The 25,375-nt window shown below is 38.7% G+C and overlaps 1 protein-coding gene across 3 annotated transcripts in view; it reads left to right on the top strand.

Moving 5' to 3' along the window:
* The window catches only part of csmd1a (CUB and Sushi multiple domains 1a), a 359,856-nt gene that overhangs the window by 283,024 nt on the left and 51,457 nt on the right, over nucleotides 1-25,375 (top strand). For all 3 annotated transcript variants that reach the window (XM_053232461.1, XM_053232459.1, XM_053232460.1), the window contains exons 31-38: nucleotides 5,851-5,967; nucleotides 9,518-9,631; nucleotides 11,765-11,860; nucleotides 13,149-13,352; nucleotides 14,276-14,400; nucleotides 14,869-14,965; nucleotides 21,962-22,066; nucleotides 25,257-25,375. In XM_053232461.1, coding sequence (XP_053088436.1) covers nucleotides 5,851-5,967; nucleotides 9,518-9,631; nucleotides 11,765-11,860; nucleotides 13,149-13,352; nucleotides 14,276-14,400; nucleotides 14,869-14,965; nucleotides 21,962-22,066; nucleotides 25,257-25,375 — 977 coding nt within the window. The remainder of the gene's footprint in view (nucleotides 1-5,850; nucleotides 5,968-9,517; nucleotides 9,632-11,764; nucleotides 11,861-13,148; nucleotides 13,353-14,275; nucleotides 14,401-14,868; nucleotides 14,966-21,961; nucleotides 22,067-25,256) is intronic.

Raw genomic sequence — 25,375 nt, forward strand, 5'->3', positions numbered from 1 at the left:
AACTCGGATGAGATTCACTATGCTTTTATTTCCCACCACAATGGCCTTTACTTATCAATAGCCCTGGCTTAAAAAAGAAGATATAACAGGCTAAATGCCTTGTTTTAGCACTTGCAACCTTTTAGCAGAGGTGATCCTAAACACTCTACTGAAAATTCAGCTGTTGAGGGCAGGTGTCAAGTTGCACTTCACCAAGTATGGCACTCTGGAATCACTCTGCAAAGCAAGAGAACGTGAAGTAAACATCTCTGTTTCATAGGCCATTTTCTTATTATTGTCTGTCACGTTTTCATTTTTAGAACGTCAGCACACTTTTTTTTTTTTTTTTGCTTAGTACAAGGTGTGAAAAATGAAAATTATATCTAATGGGGAAAAGGCCATAGGCTAGGTTAATGGGTTTAATAACATAATGAAAGAGTTAATGATGCCTGATGCACCCCCATTAGTTAAATTAGTGACCCCAGCTGCACATACTGTTAGCATATGCATCTGCTGTTTATATGCTAACAACATGTAAACCTAATGTTGTGCAAAAAAAGATCAACACTTTATTTTACAGTCTGTTAAGATGTAAACTGGGTAAACGTGTGTTACAAAACTTAAGTAGCACCACGAGTAACTCAAGTGGAGAAAACCTGAAACTTACTATTATGTCTATATTAATTTTCCTTTAAAAAGATGGGGAGTACCATGGCAAACAAATTTAATTATATTAAATACTTAATTATATTAACAATACTTAATATGCTCCATTATTCCATTATTTAACAAAATACATTTTTAAAAACATTTTTAAAATATTGCTTAGAAAACTAATTTGTTTCTTTTCTACTGGCGCACCAGGGCAGAAAATCGGCGTGTAGGATAAAATTTATATTATTTATATATATATGTAGGCTCCCTGAGTTTTTTGCACAGTAATGTCTAATGTGCAGAGATTTTATAACATCATTGCTTCCCGTAAAAGTTCCTCTTAGCCTGGTACTTCTTCATAGAGGCAAAACTATTTTGCATTTTGTAAGACATTAAAAAAAATCTAACTACCCTTGAAATTAGATTCACTTTCAATGGAATTGGTGATAGTTTCACAAACTTTTTAATGCCTTTACACCGCACTACCAAATCTATAAAATAATGTCTATTAAATTGAAAAAAAGAAATCACTAAAACTTATGGTATTAAAGGTCCTGAACTTTTACCTAAAATATAGCGATACAGGTATAGCTAATTCACAATATGTAGTACAAAAAGAAATGTATAGTTTCCTGATGGATGCAGTAAAACTAGAGTAACAACACTTGTTATTTTTACAGCACAATTTCAGTTGTAGGTAAAACACAGCTAGGAACAATATATAAGAATATATAAGACTGCAATAATGTAATATATACTTTTACATAATATTTAGTTCCAGTCCACTAATTTGATTGGACAAGCAGCGTTCCAAGAGTGCAGATATGTAGTACTACAGCACTGATACATTTCACTGTTTGTATCACTCTTTGTGATAAACATAAAATTCCAATTCTAGCAATAGTTTGTTACACTGAAACCGTTACTACACTTACTATGGGCTGTCAGTCTGTGAGTTGCGTGGCAATGTGCAAAAAGGTTTTCTTCTTATTCTTCAGCGGAACACTCCAGAAAATACACACACATGAGTTTAAAATGAACAGTAAACTATAGATGAGGTTATAATGACTGATCAGAGAAGCAATGCTTCTGGGGCTTTCAGTTATGTCACTGAGGTCCTACACACGTTGCAGTCATGTGATCTAGTAATGATCAAACTCAACTTGTGTGACAGCCATGTGTACATTGTGAAGACACTCCCATCTCTCATCTAACTGCAGAGTTATAGGTTAGGATTTACATCACAACTTACAGTAAGTCGAATTTTTGGGGTCAGGTTTTGGAGTTTTAGTGGAATGGTAGTGGAGTGAACAGTTTTGGTGCTCACCAAGTACATTGGAGATTTGTTCCTTACACTTGCCTGGTTAGGAATGAGAACACAGAAGATAAAGCATTACCAAAAATGTGTTTATAATGTAGTACGGAGTCATTTTAAAGCATTGCCCAGTGTTAGAAAGCTGGTTGGAAGGACTCAGTTTTAATATGACAGAGAGACATCAGACTGTGAGCAAGGCAGAATTTTCCTGCTTTCCTTCCAAAGCTTCAGAGGAGGCAGGCAGTCTCATGGCAGATATGCAGATCAGGAAGACGAGGAAGACTCCATATGAATGTTAAGCCCCACTCCTGGGTTATGCCTAATGTTTCCAGCGTTATCGGTCAGATTTGTCTGAGGTTTCTTTATTCTGTGCTTTCACCCCATGATAAGTGCAACCTCACATTTTCCCATTTAACCTTCTAACAACAGATAAACGTCTGCTCTGCCAGTTTAATAAGCGTGACAAGTTTAAGGCCCTTGAGCAAGACTGATGTGATCTGCTGGCTGTATCTTGGTATCATTAATGGCAGGTTAAGAAGAGAAATGCGACTGATGCGAGACTGCTACTTTATTTTTAATGGTTAGCAGATGAGGAGTCAGTGGCCGTGTGCTGTTTTATGTACTGTGATTTTTCTCTCTCCTCTCTGACTGCTGATGCACTGTTCACCACTTCCTTGGGCTTTTAGACAAAACTAAAGGAGTGAGATTCCTTTAAATAATGAAGGATTCTCTCCCCCCTCCCCCCCTTGTTTCTCTCACCCAAACGGGTCTTTTATTCGTTTCCATAGTAACTAAAAGACTGTCTCTGTGCTGGAGCGTGAGGAATCTTTCATGGCAGTGAATTGGTGGAGGGATGTAGAGTGGTGGAACAGCACCTTCCAGAGGCAGCACAAGCTCACAGCAAGGGAATGGCAGCACATGAAATATGAATTACACCAAATTACACTGGTATACACATGTCTGTATTCTGCATTTGGAAAATGCAGCAGTGAGTGGTTTCTTTACCTCTCTTTCCTGTGTCTGTCTCTCTCTCTCTCTCTCTCCCATGCTCCAGTGTCCTCTCTCTCTCTCTCAGTCTTCAGACTGTCTGTCTGTCTGTCTGTGTCTCTTTGTCTCTCTCTGTCTCTGCATGCAAGTAATTGGCCAGTGAGTACGAGAGGGTTGAACTGCAGTCACAACTCTTGTCTTGAAGCCCATATGCAGGATGAGCACATGGATTGCTGGATTAAACTCAATGTCCAGCCTGGCTGAAATAAGAACAATGCTAACAGTATGTAAGGGTCTTGTCCTGATGCCTATTTTCAAGAATACATTCATGGCATGAGATTGTATGAGAAGAGTTAACCAGATCTGTGCTGATTTACTTACTAAAATTACTTTTTCTGTAGCATAGATCTATTAAATTCAAAATATGGAAAGAAAAAAAAAAACACTACTCAACTGAGGTGTGTGGTGAAAAACATGTGGAAGAAAGCATGTCTGTCGCTTTATTTCCCTGCAGTTTTCTCTCCGTCTCCCTACATAAATATTGGCTAACTCTTATCTCGCTCCGTTGACATTTTGGTTCAGATACTTTGTAATGGAAGCATGCGTCAAAAATGCGGCTGACACACACAAAAAGCCTTTTTTTTCGCAACACTGTGAAGTTTTGTCAGATTTGAAAAAGTCTGCTAGTCTCAGTCTCTGAGGTCTGCTTAAAATTTAAAAGTGAAACCAAAATTCATTTCTTTTATTAATGTCATTGTTCAGTCTTGTCACTGTGTCAGTGGGAAAAGCCATGTTATTCAATATGGATGAGAAAATATCAAGAAAAATGACTCAGAGGGACAAAATGTCAAAATCCAAAGCTCTTAATAAAGAAAGCATTTGAAAGTAATTACTGGGACCTTTTGCTTTGTTAAGGCACTGATTCAGCTGAAAAGATTCTTACATTTAATCTCACAATTATTTTTGTCCAAGTTATGAAAACTGATAAAAAGGGAACTCTGACACAAAGCTTAATCCATCAGTTGCATCAATCAAGAAGAAAGTGTATATGTGCTGCTATAAATGGGAATTTGTGTGTGTGTGTTTGTCTGGTGGGCATCTGTGAAGGTATTTGTGTGTATGAAAGTGCACATATGTATTGCTTCCAGCCTTCCTACAAGGAGTGTAGAGTGAAGGTGAAGTGATCAAAGGTGCAAAAGAGAGTTTGATATGCAGACTACCAGGAATGTGAGCTTCATCCCAGGCAGTAACTTTTTTTATTCTCTCCCTCCATCCTTGTGCTCACAGTGGCATTGTGATCAGATGAAGGAGCAGCGCAGTGGGTGCCCGAGCCCACAGGCTTAGCTCAGACTCGATGTGCTGCGAATCTCAATCAAAGATCATTGTAGCAAAGAGCACAGGGATGAAAGGAGAAAGGCAAGAAGAGAAAGATCACAGGTGGAGTGGCCGGGCACAGACAGTGAAAATTGGGGAAAAGATGTTTATAATACACAGTAGAATTAATGTAAAATAAAATGACAAGATCTTAAAATGCAGTAGACAACTGTCAGTAAGTCTCATCATGGCTTGTCTAGAGGGTTAGTGGCTAGAGTTGACTTTGAAAACCATGTCCCTTTTGACTGTATATATGACCTTATATTTATATCCAGGTACTTTTATTAAGTATCAAAGATCCTGCTGAGAAGCTCTCAGTGATTCTCTTATAAACATCTGTCCTCTGTCCTTAGTTTGTCATCCAGGAAGTGCATTGCTGTCATGTAAGGGGAAAAAAATCCCCATCAGCAACCTGTTAGTGCAAGAAATCTCAATCTCAATCTCAATACCTCAATGTTTTCTTGTAGTAACAAGATACTTTTCTCTACTAATACTTATACTAATAATGAGATGTTTTCTTACAATAGTGTGATCCTTTTCTTGTAACAAGATACTTTTCTGGTAACGCAGTGTTTTCTTCTATCAAGATACGTTCTCTCGTAATAATGAGATTTTTTTTTTCCTAAATGGCAACAATGCACTTTTGTATGTCATTCTTATCTAAGCATATAATACATGCAAAATCTCTGGCCTCTGGACTAAACCTGATCAATTGCACTTATTTATAGTAACCTCTATCTTCATGTACAGGCAAATTTCATTTTTCATTCAAATTTCATTCTTACTTGTATGAGCATTCAGTGTTACTGCAATAACTCCCATTTGCTGTGGTTGTTTTTCTAATCTTTGGAAAGAACAATCATGATGGTTAAACTGCCGGCTGTTTTAGCAGCGACACAAAGCATTACAATGAGCATAAAATCGATGTTAAAGCAAAACAAAACAAAGGTAAATACAGCTTTCAGTGAGATATTATTGGCTTGCTTTGTCTGGTGAGTTTCAGACCTGTACACTCGGTTGGTTATTAGGTGCCCTGATATCGAGTTATTGCTTCATGCTGTGCCTCATCATTTATATAGAACAGTTAGACCAGCGCTATAAAGAGCTATAACATTGCTGGAAGTACTTGCACTACGATGAAGTCTTGAAGTGACATATTATTAAAATCCATTTAACACACTGAACAGGAACAGCAGCCTCATTCTCCTTGTGAGATAAGCAATTTAGGTAATGGTAATGCGGTAATATTTTTAATGTACTGTTTTTATATTTGATTGCAGAGTAAAGGAATATGATTTTTTATTTATTTATTTATTTATGAAATCTCAGTGATATTAGTGTGGTGAATATAGACATGCCTAAGGCATAGTTTGTCTGTGCTAGACTACTAACTTGCCATCATGAGCATATCAGCTTTCCTACTCTCCTATACATTGTGAATCTTCTGCATTAGAAATATCTTGGCTCTAGACGATCCTTAATTGGATAAATACACAGTGATATGCTGAGTGGTTAACACAGGGATCTGATTCTCTTCTTAGCTCCATGCGGTGGACAGTACACAGGATCAGAGGGAGTTGTGCTATCTCCAAACTATCCACACAATTACACTACAGGCCAGACATGCTCCTACTTCATCACCGTCTCCGGAGAGTTTGGTGAGTAAATAAAGAATTTTGAGCTCGCTTATTTTATTTTGGTGTTGCCAACTGAGCCGTTTCATTTCATAGTGGCATGGCTTCATGTAATCATGGAGATAAATGCATTTCTCCTCAGGTGCTGAAACAAAGGTATATTTTACAACAAAATATTTAGGATGTTACCATCTGATACTGGTCTGTAACATTGGTAATGGCATTTACTGCATACCCATACCGGCCACTTTAAGGGGAACATCTATACCCAAGATATGGAGTGCAATGCATAAAATCATGCAAATAGAGATTCAGTTAATGCTCACATCAAAAATCAGAATGTGTGAACAGAATGACTTTGCCCATGGCATGGTTGTTGGTGCCAGACAGGCTGTATTTAGAATTTTAGAAACTGCTGATCTCCTTGGATTTTTCCACACGTAACAGTCTATAGAGTTTAGAAAGAACGGTTCGAAAAACAAACAAACAAAAAAAATCCAGTGAGCGGTAGGTCTGTTGGCAGAGACGTCTTGTTGATGACAGAGGGAAGAGGAGAATGATTGAATGATTCGGTAACTCAAATAACCACTCTTAACAACCATGGTGAGCAGAAAAGCATCTCAGAAAAATACGCCAAACCTTAAGGCAGATGGGCTATAACAGCAGAAGACCAAATCAGGTTCCACTCCGGTGAGCCAAGAAGCTGGACAGTTGAAGATTGATTCTTCAACCAGTTTGATTCTTTTTATTATGTATATTTCATTTTATTCTATATTTATCTATATTTTGTCATTTACTTTGTACAGCACTTTGAGCTACCCCATGTATGAAATGTTCTATAAAAAAGTTATTATTATCATTATTATTATTATTATTAATTGTTGTTGTAGTAGTGGTATTGGGATGAAATAGTCATACAGCTGTATTACTATTAAATCAGAGTTGGATCAGGTCAGTGGGACGGCCATTGCTAAGTACAGAACATAACATGCACAGCTCCCTGCCGAGTGAACACTTACATCACAGGTGTAATGATAGTGGTGGAGCAGTGCATACAAAACAGCCATTTACACTATAAGGCATGTTAAGTGGCACCATCTGGAACTTTCCAGGTTGCTGTGATTGTTCCAAATTAAGCAACTTACCTGTTAGATTCTAATATGCATATAATGTAATTATTGCCATGTGCAGGATTATGATTTTAAGAGCCTGTATCACATCACTTTTATGTGTTAAATGTTCTTCTTATGTATTAGATTTTTCTTGGCTCCAGACGTCCAAGAATCCTTAATTGGATGAAATACATTATGCACACATATAAGCTAATATTAGCATCCCAGGTCCATTAAGTTTAAGAGGTTAACTTTACAGACTCACATAAGGTGTTTTTACATTGAACATCTAAAACATTTACATTTAAGTCATGCCAGTGCAAAAAATGAACAAATCAAACACTCAGAAATCTTCCCTATGTTGACAAAGTGTGAAATGTAAAGCTCTGGCTGCTGCGTGGGATGAACCTGGAGGCATTGAGGAAATCCTCCAGCTCTGATATTTACATAGAATCAGTGTGAGTTTCCCCTCAGGCTCACGTAGAAGACAAGGGCAAACATCTAATTAAAGAGCAGATAATAGAGATGGGTCTCTCTGTGGCTCCCTGCCTGGCCATGTCTCACACCAACTGCCCTGACACTTGCCCTGTACCAGTAATTGGCTGCCTCCCTCTTCCCAGCATGCCGTGCATGACCCCTGGCACTCCTGACAGCTTTACATCACCTAAGCCTTGGCTGGAGATCAAGGGCGATGCACAGCTCCCTGCAGAGTGAACACTTACATTACAGGTGTAATGATAGTGCTGGAGCGGTACGAACATGGGCAGTGCATACAAAACAGTGACATTGTCACTGGCCTCACTGGATGTTTTGCAGATACGATGAGTAGATTAATGATGAAATGACAAATCTGCTGGGACTGCTACATTAGCACAGAATAGCTAACTCAAACACTCATCACACATAAAACACCAAAAACATAACTAGAATGCTCATAACCGCATGGAGCACATTACACTGCTGCAGCACAGAAGTGGCATTGACAACTTTTTCTTAGAACAGGAAACTCAATTAACTCAATGCGAGTCTCAAAATAAATGTGTCATAATAAAAGTCTTAACTCAAACTAAACTCAAAAGTCCCACACAGACATATAGGCATCTACACTATAAGTAAGGAAAACACAGCAGGGTGTGCTGTTGTAGGAAAATGATCCAGGGTGACAGGGTGGTGTGATCCAACCCCAAACGAAGCAGCTTGTTTAAGTAAGCATGGCCTGAAATGTCTTATTCATCTTTTACCCCAGCGATTGCAAACGATTACCTTTTTTAATTTATTAATGAACGACGCATCACGCTTTTAAACATATATAGTTACATTTAACTTTATGAAATGTCCATGAGACACTTACATTATAAGAGATGTAAATAGTCATTCCCTCTCTCTTTCTTTTTCTGCTCTCTCTTGAAGTTATTAAGACTTAATAAATGTTACAGAAAACCGGAAAGCACAAAGTCGTCAGTCCTGAAGACTTCTCCACGGTGGAAAACCTACTGACTGTTACAAAGTGCTGACACTGGAGACTCCTCCTTTAAATAGGTTTTTCTTTGTTAAATAACAGCCCGCCTTCTGACCTATCAGATTTGAGAATTCAGCAAAATATAACACACAGAGGTTTACACCGTGTTGATGAGAGAGGTCAGAGAAGAATGGCCAGCCTGGTTTGAGCTGAAAGGACGGGTTACAGTAACTCAAGTACTCACTGTTTATCTCAAAATCTGCAAAACGTGAACCTTTAGGTGGATGGTTTACAACAGCAGAAGTTCCACTGCTATCTGCCATAAAAAAGAAATCTGAGGCCACACTGGGTACAGGCTGAAAACTGGACAGTTGAAGATTGGAAAAAGAAGATCGAAAAAAGTGATTCCCGCCCTCCAATCTTCAACTGTCCAGTTTTGCTGAAGCTATGTCCAGTGTAGCCTGACAGGACTGGAACTTCATATCAGGATTTTGCAAACAACTAAACAATTTGTTTCAAATAACAATATCTGGAAAATAAGTATTAACTATTTGTATTCATTCATTCATCTTCAGTAAGTGCTTTACCCTGGTCCGGGTCACAGTGGTTTTGGAGCCTGTCCCAGGAATACAGGACCTTATGCACACACACATTCACACATTAATATACGTTTTTGAGACATGATAAAAATATTCCTTAGTAACAGACTTACAGACTGTACACATGTAATACAATGAAAAACTGTACGATGAGGTAATGCAAACTGTCCAACTAGATCAGGAGTGTTAGAAGAGCGAAGACTACAGTCTAACGTCTGTAACATAGATGGATGAGCACAGTGTGCAGGATGAGCATTTATTCACACATAAAGTCACCTGTCTGAAGGATGTGTGTATGTGGTGAAATTTATAAAATGTCTAAGCACTTTATTTAGGTGTACCTCTCTGCTGTAGTGCATATAACAGTGACGGGCTCTGCCCATTTTATTTATTTTTCTCCTCAGTGGTCTTCGGGCAGTTTGCCTATTTCCAGACAGCTATGAATGACTCAGTCGAACTGTTTGATGGGCCAAATCACAATGCCAGGCTGCTGAGCTCCCTAGCTGGCTCTCATTCTGGTAAGTAATAGCTTTACCTTGTCCTTAGCATTTGTTGTTGATTTGGGTTTGCTTTGAAATGCACAAATCCTTTGGGGGGGATGAAAAAATGAGCTGGCATGTGCAGCCTTTGCACTAAGCAGGGAAGACAATTAAGTGTGTGCAATTTAGCAGGAAAGGGAGTCATGAATGGGACTTAATGGCTTTATTCGGGGAAGAAAAGATGGGCGCTGTGGGGGCACTGCTTAACCATGTCTTTTCTAATCATTTTAACTTATTTTGAACTTGACATGATTTCCTGTTGAACAGTGCAGTCAACTTGAGCTATTTTTTTTTGATAGTAAAGTTTTTCTTTAATCCACTGGTCTTTAACTTTTACACTCAGATCTGTTTGTTCTTGCAGTTCTACATTTAAAATAAATTTGTATTTTAGGCACAGTACCATGCGGCTTTATTGTGGAGTTTGCCGTTAATGTCTGAAGGTAGTAGAATGCCTAGAAAGAAATTGCCCTTAATTCTGGATTCTTCCTAGGATTGATGAAGGCCATTGGACATAAACTATCTGTATGGCACTTTGATGCTTTCTTCTTTTTATGGTCCACCGTGCAACAATATAATCCCTCAAAGATGTGCTGTAAATTCTGTCTCAGCCTTTGAGCCCAGCGGGCCAGAAATCCTGCCAGGCCTGTCTTTTCATGCTAGAGTCGTTAACCCTGCAGGTTCCGCTGAGCGTGTTGCTCATCATTAGCATCGCAGAAATTTCTTTTTCTTCTTTTTTTCAATGACTTAACAGAAAACGCTTGTTTTTGGAATATTTTCAGGCACATTTGGGATCTAGTGAGTGGTTTGGTTAGGCTGCATCATACTTTCAGGACTATAATACTTTTTTTTTTTTTTTTTTTTTTTTGCATTTTAGCATGAGTTGCAACTTACAGTGAACTGTAAAACTGTATATATAAAATTAAGATGACTATAATAATGCTGTAATAATACAATAATTTTTACAATACAAATTATTGAATTGATATTTGTATGCCACAAGATGCATTTTATCTATTTATTTATTTTATCCATCACTGACTTTTGCAGGTCAGTAATAGTCTCTTTTTGTGATAGCAATCATTTATCTTTCTCTCTATTTTTTTAAATCTTTATCTCTTTTTTGTGTGCAACTCCTGGTGACTGAGCACAAATACAGATTTCTTTTCAAGGAGGTCAATTTGCTTGTATTTATTATGAATATTCTTCAGGGATTGTCAATAATTTTGCCAGAAACATTTTTAGAAATCACCAAATTTTAGCCAAATCAAAACTGAGTGCAGCTATGATATAGGCTAACTGATATGCTAGCACTGAGTGTGAGGGAGACCATTCACTATAGAAATTAATACTTAAAAATTCATTATAAAACTGTAATGTATATAAATAATATTTAATGTTCTTTAAGAATAATGAATCCATCATTCAGTTGGTTGTTACTGGCCTCTTTAGTACTGTAAGTATCACACCAAAGTGGCGAGGTACAATGCTATTAGCATGAAGCTAACATAACACTGAAAATGCTAGAGTATACATTATTCTAGCAGGAGTGATCTGAGAGAAGGTGAAATTTCATAATTAAATATTTCTACATAGTAACTTTTTAGCCCCCCCGCACCCCTGCCCCCCCCCAAGTTTTTTTTTACTTTGTACTTCAGCTCAGGAAACACTAAAAACCAAACCTCTATATCAACTGGGGTATCTAAAGTGACATTACGAAGGTAGCATAAGCATTAAGTAAAATAATGTCTAATGATATAATGATGTGACATTTGATGTGGTTTTGTAGTGCCATTAAGTCAGTACCCAGACTGGAGATAGGGTGAGGAAACTACGTTGGCTCATTGTTCATAGCTTGGGTTTTTATACCCAGGAGAGAGACCAGTGTTTCCTTTGGCTATTAATCTGTAGACGTGCAAGCGCTACTTCTCCACATCTCTCTCTCCACTACCTTTCAGCATGTCCAGAAGGGACAGTTTGGTTATTAAGCCATCCGTCTTTTATAGTAGCTCCATCTTATATAGTGACTCACTGTGGTTTATTACAGGACATTTACTGCCACGTGCCACTCTCAGGGAGTTAAATGTGATTATTTGGCATAACTCTGTATTGCAGGCGAGACCTTGCCTTTGGCCACTTCAAACCAGATCATGCTGAGGTTCACCGCCAAGAGTGGCCCTTCTGCCAGGGGATTCCATTTTGTTTACCAAGGTATGCACGCCTTCATGTCTCATGAAAAGCATGGTCTTAAGGAGATGTATAATCTGTTTGTAATCTTCTAAACTTGAACACATTATCCCTCCCTGGTATCCTATCTGTCCATCTATTTCACCTGTGTTCTCCTACGGGTTGAACAAAAATGTGCTTATTTATTTATTTTATAGGGAACTGAATAGGGAACCGAATACAAATACATTATTTGGAATGAAATATGAATAGAAGGCACACGAGTAAGCAGGTAGATATGAAACTCACAGGAGAAATAAAGACCACATTCAGTAACCTGAATTATGCATTTACAGCATTCGTTCCTTCATTGTTAGTAAGTGCCTGGTCAGGGTCACAGCTTTGTGTATTTATTTATGCAAATATGTTTTCCTGTTGCTAATAATTAAGATGATTATATACATTTTTAAACTGTATTGGTATAATATCAAAAGTACTAGCCTGAGTGAATGTTCATCAGTATTGCCAGAGTCAGGCCAGGGTTCATCCAGGGGAACCAGCGGATTGTCACAACTGAGGTACAATTGACTCAAAAGAGCTAATCTGATATGATTTGTAATGCAGTTGAATGGGGAAATGATTCCTGTGCACCTTTTTATGATTTTTTTTTAAGGTGGTGAAAGCAGGGTCCACACTGGGGATATTCCTTCAGCAGGACTTAATGTATTAATGTGTTAATGTATATGTAAATGTCTGTTCCTGGCTGAGGGAGAACATGTCAAGAAATTTTTGCCTCTGGTTTCAAAGAAGTAATAAAGACGACATGTGAATCATGCAGTTTTTCAAAGCTGGCTTTGTCAGCTGCTTCATAAAAAATGCTGATCTATTAAAGGATGTTTAATGGGTAGATTTCACTGCACACATATTGCAGACCATAGTGTGCTCAATTTTTCTCTTTTTACCACTTTTCACTGTCTTATTGAGCACGGTATGGAATGGACAGCAGCATGCAAGAAATACTTTCTGACAGTTAGGACAGTTCATTTGGCACATGGAGGCAACTTGCTTGTACGCATCCTCATAAGTCATGTGAAATTCAGGCAACATCAGTGAACTCAGATTGAGCTAAGATGCTCTAGTTAGGACTCCTCCAAGGTATAAAATGACATATTCTAACTGTTCACAATGACTCATCATGCATTTTCATATTTCTCATTACAATAACACGGCTCTGAAAAACACTGCAAATAAAAGAGGATTTTGCGTGTGTGGATGAGGTGCCTCTTGGGGCATCTGCTCTGTTTTGATTAGAAATCCATTTGCACCTGTCTAGCGGTTCCACGCACCAGTGACACGCAATGCAGTTCCATCCCCGAGCCCAGATACGGCAGGCGTATTGGTTCGGAATTCTCCGCTGGCTCCATTGTTCGATTCGAGTGCAGCCCGGGATACCTGCTACAGGGATCCAAAGCCATTAAGTGCCACTCTGTCCCCAATGCGTTGGCACAATGGAACGACACCATCCCCAGTTGCATAGGTAAGCTTTGTCCTGATTTTTTGCTTTGTTTATGCTTTATTCAGGAAAGAAAAACAATTGAAAGGAGCTCAGCGTGAAGGGGGATGCAGATGGAAGCTGTGGAGAGGGGTTTGAACTTTTAATGCATGCCGGATTGACATTTGCAGCCTGAACCATGGCCTAATTCACAGAGTTATTTGCCCTTAAGTGAGGGACTTAACCTCCAAACCTCTAATGTGCTCTGGGAGAATAGAATACGACTGACCTTGCGCTTTTACCACTTCATCTGTGTGCCAGAACTCAAAGGCAACTGGGATATGCTAAATGAAGAACAAGTGGACTGTTTCTAAAAATATAACAATCTTTTAAAGAAATTGTGGATGAAGGATCATAACCTTTAGAGAACAAACCCATAGACCTGAACAGGATTTGGAGATTTCCTGATATATTAGCCAAGCAAGGCTTAAGGGCAAAAAAAAGCAGTATTTACTCTGATTTATCATGGCAGCCCAATGGGATATACTTCTTAACCTAGAGCCTTTCTTAAAATTTAACGTGAAGTTCTGGGTCACTTCCACATAGCTCCAGGTCTATATATTAGAGTTTCATTCAGTTCCTTCTGTTAGACTGTTCTGATAACATGATCTTGGGATTTTTCTTTTAGCTCTTGAACTGTGTGATGGAGATTTTCCCAATGACACATTCTAGTAACTCATGAGCTATGCATCGTTGGCTTAAATTAATGAATTCTATGACACATGCTACCTTCATGTGTCATTCAGCGATGTAGTCAGTGATATTTTTCAGTAAAACACAAGTTCCCATAGAAAGACTTTTTGCATGGGTGGATGATATTTTAAGCAGGGCCATAGTAAGCATAGTTCTAGCATCCTGTGCAAAAAAAGACGCTTGTCTCACTACACTGAGGTCTTTTCCTCCTACAGTTCCGTGCAGTGGGAATATGACAGAGAGGCGAGGCACCATCCTCTCCCCCGGCTTCCCCGAGCCCTATGGGAACAGCCTGAACTGTGTATGGAGAATCAGCGTCACCGAAGGAGCCGGGATTCAGGCAAGTGAAGAAAAGGAAAAGGGAAAAAAAAAGCACAGGAGCTCATCAAAAGCAATAAGCCAGAGCCGACGACACAGCAGACTGGAACACATTTTGTCCGGGAACACATTTCACCCCACTGCAAGCAGGCTGAATTACACCAGCTAATTTTAGAGTGGGGAGAAAAAGAGGCTTGGTGCCGATGGCAGCACAGGAGATAGCATGTGAACATTATGCAAGTGCACAGAGATTTAGCAGGATGAGAAAATGATGCGTAAGCTCGTTCTGATGAATATTCAAAAAGATCTAAATGCAAAATATGCAGAACTGAAATTTGTTTGCTTAATCCTTTATGAGGCATAATTCACATCTTTTTATACTAGACCGTGTTATGAAATGAGAACTCTTTTAATTAAAATGTTGGTAAATTTCATTAGCTCTTATTTGTATGTATGTAAAAGTAACCCATTCATCCCGGGTGTCTCCCAGATCCAAGTCATAAGCTTTGCTACGGAGCATAACTGGGATTCCTTAGAGATCTATGATGGCGGCGATATGACTGCGCCAAAGCTCGGCAGTTTTTCAGGTGAGTAGATTCTTCATTAAGCACTTTTTTTGTCTATTATTGCAATAGTCAGCCTATTAGGCTGACAGCAGTTCTGCCACTCTGGCTGCACATGGTGTCTCCATGGTGTGTCATTCTTCCAGGCTTGTTGTTTTCTTTTTTTTATGTCACATTAAAACTCAAAGCCAATCTCTTCTACCAATTTTATTCGCTTGAAAATGGGGCGGTACTAAGGTTGAGAATAGGCCAAGGCCATTTCTGTGCCATCGGTGACATGACAGATGAATGCCCTCATTTAGAAGTTGGACGAACAACAGTATCAGCTCTGGGGACCATTTGGGGTCTGACTGGCAACTCGTGGTGCTTTCTTGTCGGCCCAATTAATTATAGCCACAGGATTCTCACAACTAAACATCTGTGTGCTTGTAATTGAAAGACTGAATATTCCGAGTGTTGTGATGGATGCTATTTGTGTATGTGTCACTAATTTTATTAATTACAGACATACAGTTTGGTTTAAATATATTTAATATGCTGTGGTGTGTGTGTGTGTGTGTGTGTGTGTGTGTGTGTGTATATATATATATATATATATATATATATATATATATATATATATATATAGGCACTCACCAAGCACTTTATTAGGAACACTATACTAATATAACACTATACTGGGTAGGGCCTCCCTTTGCTTTCAAAAATTCTTCATGACATGTATACCACAAGAAGTTGGAAATATTCCTTTGAGATTCTGGTCCATGTTGACGTGATTGCATCGTGCAATTCCTGCAGATTTTTCAGGTGCTTTTGGACTTAGAGCCAGTGACTGGGAAGGCCACTGAAGAACACTGAACTCATTGTCATGTTCATGAAACCAGTTTGAGATGATTTTTGCTTTGTGACATGGTGCATTATCATGGTGGAAGTAGCCATTAGAAGATGGGTAAATTGTGGCCATGAAGGAATGCACATGGTCAGCAACTCAATATTCAAATAGGCTGTGGCATTCAAGCGATGATTGATTGGTATTAACGGGCCCAAAGTGTGCCAAGAAAACATGCCCCACACCATTACACCACCTCCACCAGCCTAAACTGTTGACACAAGGCAGGTTGGGTCCATGGATTCATGCTGTTGGGGTGAAATTCTGACCCTACCATCTGTGTGCCTCAGCAGAAATCGAGATTCATCAGACCAGGCTACATTTTTCCAGTCTTCAACTGTCCAGTTTTGGGGAGCCTGTGCCCACTGTAGCCTCGGCTTTCTGTTCTTGGCTGACAGAACTGGAACCCCATGTGGTCTACTGCTGTTGTAGCCCATCTGCCTCAAGGTTTGATGTGTTGTGCATTCTGAGATGCTCTTCTGCTCACCACAGTTGTACAGTGTGGTTATTTAAGTTACTGTCAGCTTGAACCAGTCTGGCCATTCTCCCTTGACCTCTTTTATCAACAAGGCGTTTCTGTTCACAGAACTGCCGCTCACTGGATGTTTTTTCTTTATTGCACTATCCTGATTAACCCTACAGACTGTTGTGCGTGAAAATCCCAGGAGATCAGCAGTTATAGAAATATTCAAACCAGGCTGTCTGGCACCAACAATCATGCCACGGTCAAAATGACTGATCACTGAGATCCCATTTTTTTCCCCATTCTAATGGTTGATGTGAACATTACCTGAAGCAGCTGGCCTGTATCTGCATGATTTAAGCATAGCACCTCTGATTGAATGATTAGATAATTGCAAAAAAAAAAAAAAAACTACAGGAAACAATGCTAAGGGTTGTAGATTGATTTTACACAGCATATCTATATACAAAAACCTAACAAAGCAAATTGATTATAACAGGAGTGAAAAGAGAGACTCAGATCCTCCTGAAATGTGGGAGGTTTAATCTTTTTCCCAGTGTCCTCCCCCTGGAGTGAAATGTGGCTAGTCCTGAAGCACCACTTTCAACATGTCTGTACTCGACTCAGCCCACTGGCACAGAGGGACACTAGCAAAAGGTCATCTGAGTGGCCTGCGGCACATTCTGACTGGCATGATCTCACTCTGACTCCCGCACAGCTCCCTTTGCCTTGCTCCTATTTCTCCCAGCACAGACGCTGAACACTGAGGCCCCCTGCTTACTCACCAACCACTTAGGAATGTGCCCAGCAAATTGAAGAAGCTCAAAAATTGTTAATTAAAATGTCAGGTATATTTTGTGTTTCTCTCTCCCATTCTTTTAAATTATTTATTTATTTATTTTAAATCATGCAGGACTAATTGATGCTCATCACTTACCAATTCAATTACAGTAGTGCAAGGTTTTTCCCCCTTACTTTTAAGCAATACGTTTTTTTTTCCTTTTTAGGTGACTCAATACAATTTATATTTACTTAAAATGTTTGGGACATGTAATTATATTAAGGTATAACAAGCTGCATTTTTTTCCCCATTAAAGCTAGCGTCTATATTAAAGGCGCATTCCACAAAATCCATAATATATGGCTGCAATTCTTCACCATGAAGGCCGTTTGGAGGAATCCTGCCAATTTTGCTGAAAAATGGGCTAGCGATGAATTACCATGTCCCCATATACTTCGTTCGAAATCCCACAGAACGCAGAATATTACTACAATCCATTATACATATAGGGTGTTGTTCATCATGGACCTTTATACAGAGATGTAGTCTACATTTAACTGCCAAAAGCGAAGCGGTGTGTCACTGCTGATTCAGTGTTTAACAATTTTCCAGCCACCTCTGATGATTCTCTCAAAAGCCTCAAGGTAAAGAATGGCAATAAATTATATGCTTTATAAATGTGAATACTATTAAATGGAATTAGGTGGAGGATGTAGCATGACGACTTAAATTCTCAGCTCACAGCATTTACATTACATTTCCATTTAGTCATTTGTCATTAGTCATTTGGCAGATGATCCAGAAAGACTTATAAAATGTGAAAATAGCCTCAAGTATCTAGTGAATCTGAAAAGATTCATAACCAGATAGTCTGAAGACTAATGCAAATAGTTTATCTGTGGGTTGCAAAGATGCTTGTCTTGAGGCAGCGATCTAGTCAAACAAACCTTCTAGTTCTGCCATCCCAGCAGCCATGGGACAAGAACCCACCACACACTGCCCTGAAGCTGTTCTACAGGGAAACATGTATAGCATGACACATTCATATAAAAGAAAGGATACATATAAACATTTGTATAAGCAGTATATGAATATTTAACTAATGTTTTCATAATGGTGAATTTATACATGCACTAATCATTAGTGCATCAGGAAATAATGAAGCATATACATTAACACCCGAGTCGTATATGAATAGCCGTTTATATCTTGTTAATTCTGTTAATTAATATCATGACTTGTGAGTATTATGCCACATTTGACTAAAGCTTGTAACATGGAATGTCTGACCTCCAACTAGGAAAAACCAAAGAAAAAGCCCCCTTAACTTGGAATTCTACTCGGAATTCTGAACTCATAAATCAACAGTAAATTAATTTCACTTCACTACTTTAAATGAGTTTATAGTAGTATTTACTTTAGATCAGTCAACACAGACACATAAATTGGTTAAATCTATAACATTGACCATATAGCTGGCTGTTTTGTGAAAGTAAATATAACAAACTCATGACCACTAATGTCAGATGGCTAGCTTGTTGCTAGCATATAGCTCACTAGGGAGTATAAAGCACATTGCAGCTTGAGACATACCAGTTCGGTCACTTATGGGTAACTTGGTGCCAGCTCTAATGAAGTGTAGCACAGCATTAAAAGAAGATGCCATGGCAAATGTAATTGACTTAAACACCTCCTGAGCCATCGCAGCCATCCTTCTTTTATATGGAATTTCTACTTAATTAAATGACTGGTCTTATTTGTCTTAACTTCTGGATTTATGTTGGCTTGCTTTCTTAAATCTTTTTCACATTTAATATTTCTTTAGTTAATTTAATTAATGAGTTTTACAGAAGTTTCATTAAATGTGTGTGTACTTGTAAAATGCATAAACTATTTAAACTTGACAACGTAATCCATGTATACGAGTGCAGTAACTCATCACAAATTATACGATTTGAAGCTAATTAATCGAGGTTTGCATTACTAGTCTTCTTTCGCGGAAATTTACACACACTCGGGAGCATGAGTAGGATTTTTATGAACTTGCAGGATTTTCATCAAATTTCTTGTGTACATGCACCCACAAAAATTTTACAAATCTGTTCATGTCCAGAGCCAATGTTCAAATTTTCACTACTACTAAACTGAAGCATACAGTTTATAATACAGTGTTCTAAACTCACGTCTATACGTAAGTCTAAGTTGCTCCTTAACAGCTACTTTTTTTTTTACCACTAAAATGATTTGATCTGTGAAATGGTTTGGATCATGTGTTAGCAGTGTTTCACACTGCAAATTGTCCCAAGTTACTTATATAGTTTGGGTTAAGCTACACTGTATACAAAAAGACAATGTAAACAATCTTTATTAATACAGTCTAAGTCGCAATATTAACAGAATGAGTTAACAAAATGTTAATATTTAACTATTACTATTATTAATGGCTCAGTATGCCTCAGTTGGTAGCTATTAATGTACATGCTTCATTATTTCCTGATGTGCTAAGGATTAGTGCATGTTAGTATGCGTTAGTTAAGTATTAAAATATTGCTTATTTGTGGACCTTACAGTAAAGTGTTACAGAAGTATTTAATGGAGATTGGAAGAATGCTCCCCACCCATCACATGGAAGGACCACACACACACTAAATCTATGCATCACTAACAGAGATATTTCCTGTGAGAAATTTCTCTATCGTTACAGTTGCTACGGCAAAATCTATTTAGGCCCATCACACTCTCATCTGACAGGTCTAAGAATGCAGTAGATTGCTGTCTCGCTCATGGAAATGAAGATGTGCTGAATAGATAGACACTGGATGGAGCTCTATCGCGCCTGTCAAACCTCATCTAGAAATTATTACTCAGGTCATTCAAGCGTTTTTCCTGCTTCAGTCATCAGTGTAATGCACTAGGACTAATACATGCCTACTACTGGCTAGAATAGCATGACTCAGGCCATCAGGCTGTGAACTGGACAGAAGAAAAAGGCATAGTTTAGCCATTCGTAGGCTCTGGGATCACTAAATAGATCACAGATTCTGCTGTGGTTGAAGATATTATAGTGAATGAGAAAAAGATATACATATTCAGCGATGGATTACAAACAAGTCCATTTTCTGGGCTTCCCATTCAGATTATGCAAATTACCTGCATTTACTTCATGCCTCAGGGGTTGCCAGATATCTCTTCTTGTGTAGAAACATCCAAGACAGAGTTTTTCAATAGTGTCTCGAGCATCGGGTTTAAACACAAGCACTTGACTTTAAAAACAAAAAAAATCATGGATTGAAAATGCAGACTGAACAAGGAAGTTGTGGATTTTCTTCCCTCCTTTGCTGTCAAATATAATACAGCGTAACATAAAAGTGAGCGTCAATAAAAAAATGAAAATGAAAAAGACAAAGATTTATAAATGAGAAGAATTGAAATAAATTTGAATCGGAGTCTAGTGTGTAGCCAATATATTGCTGTGTGAACAGTTCTAGTTATAATTATCACATCAATAACTGCAAATTGAATTTAATAATAGGGCTTCCGTTATCATTATTTTGCAGCTTATAACATGAAGTCTGTAGTTAAGTTTGGAGTCTGCATACTGACATGCGCAATTTCAGTATTAAATCCTCACTACACATGCTCAACCGAACTATGAATATGGCCCGAGATGTTTAGGTGAGGTCTTAGTCTGGCCAATTTCAATGTTTACCAAGTATTTAAATCCCCAAAAGAACATCACATGGAAAGAATATCTCACAGAAATATAGCTTGGTTAGACTGATACATTTCTGTCTTGTGAATACTAATAATTACTCGTTTAATCTAAAGCAGGCCTGAATTCTGTCTCTTTAAAAAGCTACGAGGTCATATAATGAATTACAACATGAGTGCCATGCATACGCTACACAGTAATATCAAAGGCACACAAAGGCCTCCATCTAACATCACAAATCCTCGCTGGGGCCTTTGAGCTGTCTTTTGGGGGCAGTCGTGGCCTAATGGGGGCAGTCGTGGCCTAATGGGGGCAGAGTCGGACTTGCAACCCGAAGGTGAACCTGAAGGTCATGGGTTCGAGTCTCAGGTCCGGCAGGGATTGTAGGTGGGGGGAGTGAATGACCAGCGCTCTCTCTCCCACCCTCAATACCACGACTGAGGTGAGACCCTTGAGCAAGGCACCAAACCCCCAACTGCTCCCGGGGTGCCGCAGCAAAAAAAAAAAAAAAAAAAGGCTGCCCACTGCTCTGGGTGTGTGTTCACGGTGTGTGTGTGTTCACTACTGTGTGTGTGTGCACTTGGATGGGTTAAATGCAGAGCACAAATTCCGAGTATGGGTCATGAGTATGAAGTCACTTCACTTCACTTCACTTCACTTCAATTCTAACTACGGTTACTTGTGTACAGTATAATTCACTGTATTCTGAACAAATTCTGAGGCTCTCTTAAATAACAATTAATGATTTTACATGATGAGTACATCTGATATACAGAATGGCTTTATCCTGTTATTTAAAGAATGTGAGGCCACTCAGAGCAGAAAAGACTCCCCTTGAAACACAAGATGAAAGTTCTTTCATGGCATTGGAAGGCCAGTGACAAACATCAATTACTAGAGCCTGTGAAAATATTTTTCTTTCTTTTTTTCCTCAGTCTCTTTTAACTTTTTGTTGTTGTTTGAATGACCTCCAAACAGGGTTTCACTTCATGTGGTAAGATGGTAAGAACAGTCACCCACCTACGCCTGCTCTCTTGAACCATCGTCCTCCTTTCAGCATTTAGCTAATTCGGTCATCCTTGGGCTCAACAAAAGAGAATGTTTTGCCATTCATGTCGCTTTTGAAATATTTAAAATTGTTTTCTCTGTTAACCTTCGTTTATTTTCTGCTTCAGGTACAACAGCACCAGCCTTGTTAAACAGCACGTCTAACCAGCTCTACTTACACTTCCATACTGATATCAGCGTCGTCGCTGCTGGATTTCACCTGGAGTACAAAAGTGAGTAAAGAACATGGTATGCTTGGCAGCCTGTTCCCCTGTCTGACCTTGGAGTGGTTCAGTGCAAATCAACATTTTATTTATCATAGTCAGTCATGCATGGAACTTCTGCATTCAAATGCCCACATGCATATACAAAAACACTTTCACACAGGAAAACACAAACGCATTCATATACCTACATGTAAATACACGCGCCACATGCATTCATATACTCACATACACATATAAAAACAAATTCAAGCAGGTACATACACATGCCACATGTATTCATATACCCACATATACATATAAAAACACATGCAAACAGGCACGCGTATACACACACACACACACACACGTTTGTCTTACTTTCCTTGTAAGGACCTTCCATAGACTTGCTGTTGTCATGCTTAAAAATTCTTTTACCACAATCTGCCACTTTATCAGTATGTGTTAGTCTTTTATTCTTATTCTTATCAAGGATACATATTTTTTAAACAAATGATCAAATTTTCATAGGATAAAACTTACATTATACCAGCCTCCTTTTTCTCTGTTATTTTAATAAGACAAAAGACAAAAAACAAAACACTGCTTATGTTACCAAGAACCTAGAAAGTCCTGAAGACTTTCCCGTGGTGGAAAACTCTTACAAAGCACTGACACAGGAGAGTCCATCCATAAATCTTATATGAACCTGTCCTCACAGAAAACCTCACCATATCAAGGAGTATACATTTTTCTTTGTTAAATCACGTTTTTAAAATCTGCTCATTGTTAGACTTGTAGATCATCCACCATTGAAGTCCCTGTGAACGAGTTGTTACTATAGAAAGAGTGATGTATTACAATGAGTGCATTAATATAAATCATTTGAATTACAGCTGGAATTACTACTGTCAGTGCTTACACAACACCTTCTGACCAGTCAGATGTGAGAATTCTGTAGCATTGTGGTATAAACTGGATCAATTTATGATGAATAGTAAAAGAAAAAGTCTTTTCACAATTTGTTTCCCACATCTTGGATTGTACACTCCAAATTTGGTAATGCATTCATTATGACACAAATTACACAGCCAATTAAAGTCTTTTTCCCACTATCTACATGTATTTCATTAAATAAGGGAGCACAGTTTAAATTCTACACTTGAGTAAGATCGCTGGGTGTTCACAAGCCCAGACAGATTAGTTTATTGGCCCCCCATTAAAAGAGAGTATTGGTTTGGGAGGTTTGTGTGGCAGCAGAATTAAGAGGCATAATTTCACTCTTGTTCATATTTATTTTATAACCAGATAGAGACCGAAAATCCTCTAAGAACAGTTTTAAGACTGGCAAGGATGATTGGTAAGGTATAGCGTTATGTCATCTGAATATTGAGAAATTACATGTTGAAAGTGGTGAACTGTGAAACCGCGATCTAATATTATTGCTAAGGCCTTGATTGCTAACGCAAATAGAAGTGGCGACAATGGGGAGTCTTATCATGCCTACAGCTTTACTACTATTAAGTCCCTTTGGGTATTTTGAATATAGTTGCCGTGGAAAAAGAACTGGTGGTTCAGTTGATAGCATTGCCACCTCAGAGCTCCAGGGTCTCCGGTTCGATCCTAAGCTCTGTTACTATATGTGAGTTTTTCATGTCTCCTAGGGTTTCCACCAGCTTATTTGGATTCCTGGTAGGTGGATTGGCTACTCTAATTTGCCCCTAGGTGCATGACTGTGTATTTGTGTTGCCCTGCAATGGACTTGCAACCCATCTGTAGTGTGTTCCAGAGATATATTCCTCGACCCTAACCAGAATTAAGCAGTTATTAATGATGAATGAATAATGAATATATTCAGAGAATCAGGATTTCTTGATAAGGGTAATGTTCTTTGCCCTTTTCTAACATGTCAAGCAATTTATTATTCAATATAGAAAAAAATCGTCTACAAAGCAAGTTTTGGGTGACATTTCTGTGGTAAGCATTGTAATGCAAGTAATTTCCTCTTGGGGTGGGGACAGTGTACATTTCCGGTGCTGGAATTTAAAGAAGCAGCAATTTTTTCCCCCTTTGTACTCTGAGATGCAGTTCAGACCACTAGTCGGATTCAGATAGCATCAGGGTTCCTCTGAATTTGTGAAAATGGATGTGTGTGTGTATGCCTGTCCATGTGTTTATAGCATGGCTTTTTGTCTGCCCAGCCCTGATGTACAACACCTCACCTAATTCACTTCCCCACATCTCCTCATTTGTCTGTTTCTATCCTCAGTCCCCTCACTGACACGGTCCAATTTGTCTGCTTCTCTGCCTGCATCCATTTAGAGAGCTGCTCAGCAGCTAGTGCTAGCGATGTAACACAAAATGATGCTCCCTTAAAAAGAGCATTAAGCACTTCCCTTATCTTAATGCATGCCATCATGCTTATCAGGTTGCTGCAAAAAATAAATAAAAAATAGTGCCGGAATTTTTCGGTTCCCTGAGCTTCCCCGCTCTCTTTTCTACGAAATCGCAGTTAATCAGTGAACTCTAAATACATCTCAGAGTTATGGCACACTCCATCAACATGTAGCCCAATTAGGCCCGCCGCCAGTGTAATGGTCCATAGAAGTACAATAATAACAATCAGCTCTGGTGGAGTAGTGGCTCAGCTGAGAATCTGAGCACAGGCTAAAATGTCAGTTCTGAATTAGTGACGGTAATGCGCATTATGATTTCCAGCATGGGGCAACTCCGTCACTTACTCAAACGGACACACCTTGTCAATCATTTGATTACATATACTAAGATATACTGTATGTGTGATCAAAATGGAGCAAGCATAGTCAGATGCAATGTAGAGCATTCGCAGTCAAAATGGTCTGTTTTCTCTCGTTTTATGGACACAATTGAATTAAGCTAGTTCACTTACTTCCTCTTTGTATTAAAATCTTCTCTTCAGCCCATTCTCACCCAAAAAATTTAGGACTTCTAACAATTTCCTATAATAATTTTGGAAAGTTGGAAGGAAATCTACACTTTAAAACTTAAAATCTGGCATTTTGACAAACATTCATACCGAATATTTTCACAGAAATTGCCTCTTATGAATACAATATATGTGCAGAGACAGCTGTGAGGCCACGTTTAGCTATCTGTGTTGATTTGTTTTGTTCTTTTCCCCGCAGTGGAATGGTAGTGAGTGAAGTGATCTGTTTTATTTATTATTTCTTTTTGTTTTCAGCTGTAGGCCTGACCGCGTGTCCGGAGCCGGTTGTGCCAGCCAATGGCATTAAGAGTGGAGAGCGGTACATGGTGAATGAGGTGGTGTCGTTCAGCTGCGAGCCAGGATATGTGCTGCAA

Source organism: Pangasianodon hypophthalmus, chromosome 3, assembly GCF_027358585.1.
Source record: "Pangasianodon hypophthalmus isolate fPanHyp1 chromosome 3, fPanHyp1.pri, whole genome shotgun sequence".
Taxonomy (NCBI): domain Eukaryota; kingdom Metazoa; phylum Chordata; class Actinopteri; order Siluriformes; family Pangasiidae; genus Pangasianodon; species Pangasianodon hypophthalmus.